The sequence below is a fragment of the Thunnus thynnus genome, chromosome 20 (assembly GCF_963924715.1).
Source record: "Thunnus thynnus chromosome 20, fThuThy2.1, whole genome shotgun sequence".
Lineage (NCBI taxonomy): Eukaryota > Metazoa > Chordata > Actinopteri > Scombriformes > Scombridae > Thunnus > Thunnus thynnus.
In genome coordinates, this window is record NC_089536.1 from 2,439,430 (window position 1) to 2,445,079 (window position 5,650).

A 5,650-nucleotide genomic window follows, 5' to 3' on the forward strand; every position below is an offset into this window, starting at 1 on the left:
TTGAAAAAAAAAAAACCAAAAACAATCAGAACTAAATATTATAAACTCTCTATTCCACCAAAAGCTCAAAAAGTTCAATTAAAAGCTGCCACAGGAATATAATCCTCAGGGGAATTTATAGGCAGCGATTCAGACTGGACTGAAAAAAACATGCTGAGACAACAGTTCATTTGTTTTATAACTGAATGTTCAGTAAAAGTTGTTGGGATTATCTCTCTCGTTCTCTGAGACACTTTTGTCAAAGGATGATTCCTGCAATCTGCAACCTCACCACTAAATCCCAATAAATTGGTCCTTTTTAAAAACGTTACAGCAGCCGACAATCAAAAAACAATAAAAAATATTTAAAAACGTTCTTTGATTGCTTTATTTTACAAATGGCTGATTGTTAAAATAATATTACCGTATTTGTGTGTAAATATTCAGCTTGAAATAGCGTTAATTTGTGCCATTAAATATAATAACAATATACGACAAGTACAAAAACGTGTGCGGAACCTTTCTTTCTGTGTTTAAGACGGAGCTACTTGTGTGTTGCACCACTGTTATGTATGAGACCCTCAAACATGTTGGGTAATGTGTGTTTCTGTCCGACGGTGAATGACTGCTGAGCTCATTATAGAAGGTATTTGTGTTTTAAAATATGATTTTAAGAAACTAAATGTAGCCGTTTTCTGAATGGAGTTCTGTTAGCTGTTAGCACGTTAGCTGTTAGCCGGTTAGCAGCCGGTGACTCCTGGACGTTGCAGGTCAGAGATGTTAACATGTTGACTGTTTGTTCGTTTTGTTCTATTAACAATTTGTTCAATCAGCATCAGTTAAACTTAACTTAAACCTTAATGTAATAACGTTTGCTCGATACCCTTTAGATGCTTTATTGCACGGTTAAATAAGCGCTCAAACCTCCACTGTAAAAACACAGAAATTAAGACTCTGCTTGGTTCTAATAAACAAACAAACATACCAGAATAAAACTGAAGACATTTTATTAATCCTACGTGTCCACTGGAGAATTCGGCGTATATATGATTCACCAAAAACATTGAACATTAGTGAAGTTTCCGCTTTTTAAGAGGCTCCCGTTGCTCTGTACAGCACATGTGACTGTCTGGATAAGAAGATAAATTAACTGTTATACCTGAATTTATATTAAAATAGTTGCTGCCAAGAGAGTGAGACATGTACCGATTTGTGACTCTTTATCAACTTTAAAAATGTGTTTAATGATATTTCAGCATGTATAATGCATATGTGAAGTAAGGCTGCATGAAAATGTACATTTATTTGAATAGAATTTGGTTTGGTGAACTTATTTATGAGAAGAACATCATGTAAAGTCTTGAAAGTGGACCATCATCCAGACAGAAGATTAAACTGCACATATTTTAGTAAAGGAGTCATTTTTTAGGTCATTTTCCATTTAATAATGCAAAACAAATGATTGGCTGCAGGTTCTGATGGACATTTTTCACAGATTATTATTATTTATTTTGTGTTGTGAAGAATTAAGAGTCTCTCCTACATGTTTTAAATTCAGCTGTTTATGAACACTTGTCCATGTTTGTCGTCCCTCCAGGTGAGTTGCTCCCTGCTGTCTCAGCTTCAGGTGTGGCCTGATTGCAGTACCGGCCATGCTGCTACCTCTGCTGGTGCGTCAGTCCCTCTGCCGTCCTCAGACGCCTGTGCTGTTTCTGCGATGTGTCCGGACGCTTCGGTGTGATGCTCCACAGGTGCTGCACTCTCAGGATGAGCACTTCCTGCGGCGGAGGCTTCCTCTGCGCTTCCACACTCAGAGCCGTGGTGCCAAGAGCCGAAAGAGGCAGAGTAAGAGCCAAGAGGAAGAGTGGAAAACCAGGAACAAGACGGTGCTGACGTATATCGTCGCCGCCGGGGTGGGGATGATCGGCCTGTCGTACGCTGCAGTGCCGCTCTACAGACTCTACTGCCAGGTGAGGAGACATCCTGCTCCGGAGCCGCTGAGCCGACGTCTTTGACCTGCAGCTTACCTGTGTGACTGATGTGTTTGTCTTCCAGGCGTCCGGGCTCGGCGGCACGGCGGTGGCCGGCCACGACGCAGATCTGGTGGAGACGATGAAGCCGGTGAAGGAACGCATCATCAAGATCACGTTCAACGCCGACACGCACGCCAGCATCCAGTGGAACTTCAGGCCGCAGCAGACAGAGATCTTTGTAAGATCTTTCTCCCCCGTTAACACGCAACCAAATGTTCAGGCTTCTCAACAAAGTCACACAAAAGTTAAAAAACAAATCACAGTGAAGTAATTATTCGATTATCAAAACAGTATCGATCGACTAATCGATTAATTGCATGAACTGTTGCAGCTCAGAAGTAAATATAAAGATATACAGCAAATTTTTTTAAGTATTTAAAAGTAGATGAAAACATAAAACGATATAAAAACAACAACTTACTGTTGTTATATTTATATTCAGGTCTAAGTGTGTGCTGAAAGGAGAACTGAAATAAATGTAATAAGCTTCTTCATATACACTCAGCAGGTGGTTATGTGCAGTTTATACACGAGTACACCTTTACAGGGCTGTAATGAATGATCACTTTCATTAACTGCCAGTGATTTTCTCAATGAGTCGATAAATTTAGATTGATTTAGTCGATTAAATGTTAAAAACATAGATGTTTTTTCTAAAATGTTCAGATATTCAGTTAACTGCTGTATGCTATAAAGACAAACCGTAAATCTTCACGTTTGAGCAGCTGGAACCATCAAACATTTGGTACTTTTGCTTGAAAAATGACTGAAATTATGAATCGATTATTAAAATAGTTGCATAGTTGAAATGTTGTCACGATTGATCGACTGATTGTTGCAGCTCTACGCTTAGTTTTCCTCCTAAAACCGTTGTTTGTAACACAAGTGTTCACGACATTGTGACTTTCCAGCTATAACTCAGCTTTACTGTTGTGCAATCAATGATAAAAATTAGAGATAAACTGACAATTAAACATTATTTACAGTCAACATTTTGGTTGTAGAGCTTCATCAAACTCACAACACGAACAATAGAATCTTTATGTTAGAGCCACAAACACCAATTTACAACCTCAGTAAATGATTAAAAACATCCCTAGAATCCATAGAATAGAACAGAAAACTAGAAATATAAAATACAAGGTCCTTGTTGTGTGTAGAAATGTAGAAAAAGTCTTCTTAGTATAAACTCCCTCTGTGTGTTTCCTTGCTGAGCCAAGTGGAGAGACAGAAACATGAACTGTAACGTTGGAAGATCCTCTCTTCACTTGTGTTTGTTGTTGTGCAGGTGGTTCCAGGTGAGACGGCGCTCGCCTTCTACAGAGCCAGAAACCCCACAGACAAACCCATCATCGGCATCTCCACCTACAACGTGGTGCCCTTTGAGGCGGGACAGTACTTCAACAAGATCCAGGTAATCCAGCAGGACGAGTCTGTCAGAGTTTCACCTTCTTACAGAGAAAAAAGAGTCCTCATGTTGCTCCTCATTACTCGATTTTGAAATGTCTGTATTTCTGCATATAGTCATTGTCATTGTACACTAGTGTTTTAGCAGTAAGTATTCACAAAAATCCACCTAAATAACAGTTTTATACGTAAAGGAAAACATGCAAACAGCAGCTCTGGAGCGTTTTTTAGAGAAAAAGTTAAATATGTCTTTTTTGCTTCCTCTGTCTGACTGGAGCAGATTGTGGGAAAATATTGTCCACTAATACCAGACTCAAAAAAACTTATTGAGTCTCTATTCCATATTTTTGAATCATTATAGTAGCCCTATAACAACATCAAAACAGAAAATACTTCTAAAATAATTACAAATTGTAGCTCAGCTTTAATTTATTGTAGTAATATACTGTTACTTTGCATTAAAGGACACATATTCTGCACATTTCCAGCTCTATATTTATATTCTGGGGCTCTACTGGAATATCTTTGCATGACTTCCAGTTAAAAACTCCTTATTTATCTTCTACTGGTCCTTTATGCAGCCCCTCAGTTCAGCCTCTGTCTGAAACAGGCCGTTTTAGCTCCTGTCTCTTTAAGGCCCCGCCTCCTTATGAGCCCACTCTGTTCTGATTGGTCAGCTTCAGGAAGCTTCCTCCGGCTCCGGAGGCTACGTAAACAAACTATAGTAGCAGGATTTCACTTCTTTTTCTCCTTCTTTACTCCAAATGTCAACTTCTCAAATCCATCCGTACATGTTGGAGCTGAAATCTCGTCAGCAAGGTAGAAAAAAAACGTTGCAAACGAAGCGTTGAGAGCAGGTTGAAGCCCCGACCTTTGACTTGCAGGCAGCATTTCTACATACGTTCACCTACACTCACCTTTCCTGACAAACAGAAAGAATTTTGTGCTAAAAGGACTTAATGTTCTGTTAGGAAACTTGTTGTCTGGTCTTTATGTTTATAAATCTCTAAAATCAAATCGATGGTCTCTTCTAACGTCTCTCAGCTGTTCTGCATCAGTGTCTCCCAACAAATGACAAGATAATATTTGTCTCCGCAGTGTTTCTGCTTCGAGGAGCAGCGTCTGAACCCTCACGAGGAGGTCGACATGCCCGTCTTCTTCTACATCGACCCGGAGTTCGACGAGGACCCGAGGATGGCCCGAGTGGACACCATCACTCTGTCCTACACCTTCTTCGAGGCCAAGGAGGGTCAGAAGCTCCCTCTGCCGGGATACAGCTACAACTGACAGAGAGGACGCCGAAAAACTCAACCCGGACCTGTTTGTGGGGTTATTATTAGAGTCCGAGCAACAGAAAAGCAGAGAAAAATAATCCAAGACTCTTTTCTTTCTTTGAAATAGAAATATTTTCAGCAACAATTAGTCAATTCATAGATTAGTTGCCAACTAGTAAATTAATCTGCAAAATGCGACCGGATGCAGCAGGACATTCTGGTGTTTTTGGCATCTTTTTCTGGCATATTAAATAGTCTGGTAGTCTGGATACTGGAACGCACCCAGAGAGCGACATTTTACGCTGAAAAACATTTGTTTTCATTAGGTTTCTTATTTTGCTTAAAACAAGAAAAAGTTGCACCATAATGCGTCTTTTCAAAGTGCAGCGTCTCTTTTGTACAGATTTTATCCCAGAAATTAATTCATGGAAAATTCCCTAAAAACCAAACAAACATGTGTTTGTGTGTCGATTCTAGAAAACTCTTGAAAGAACTTAAAAGAATTAGAAACAGATAAATTAATCTCACTTTTATTTTACAAGTTAAAAAGGTTTTCAGACTTTAATAAAAGACAAAATATTTCTTTGTAGGTGTAATATTTCTAAGAGAAGAGAACCTGGATTATTTTTCTACATTTCACTTGCAGATGTTTGTTTTTCACGTCGCTTGTGGTCGAAGTGACGAGTCGACTGTTCAGGATGAAACAGAAAAACTTCAGGAGTCGATGCTGCGATGGACAAAAGTTCAGAGACCGAACTGTTTCAAACTGTCGCTGTGTGTGTGTGTGAGTGAGTGAGTGAGTGAGTGAGTGTGTGTGTGAGTGAATGTATATAAATCAGAACATTTATAATTTAACAGCTACTGTTTCTTCTGATAAACAGTTATAATTAATTGTTCTTTAAACTGAAAAGAAATCAATAAATTATGACAAATTAAAGCTGGTCTTGAACTGTTAAA

The 5,650-nt window shown here is 39.0% G+C and overlaps 1 protein-coding gene across 1 annotated transcript; it reads left to right on the forward strand.

Annotated features, from left to right (window-relative positions):
* Window positions 1-500: 500 nt before the first annotated feature.
* cox11 (cytochrome c oxidase assembly homolog 11 (yeast)) lies at window positions 501-5,650 on the forward strand. The gene is made up of 5 exons (XM_067576482.1): window positions 501-625; window positions 1,577-1,949; window positions 2,035-2,190; window positions 3,301-3,426; window positions 4,518-5,650. The coding sequence occupies exons 2-5, from the start codon at window positions 1,632-1,634 to the stop codon at window positions 4,704-4,706; spliced, it is 789 nt and encodes a 262-aa protein (XP_067432583.1). The 5' UTR covers window positions 501-625; window positions 1,577-1,631; the 3' UTR covers window positions 4,707-5,650.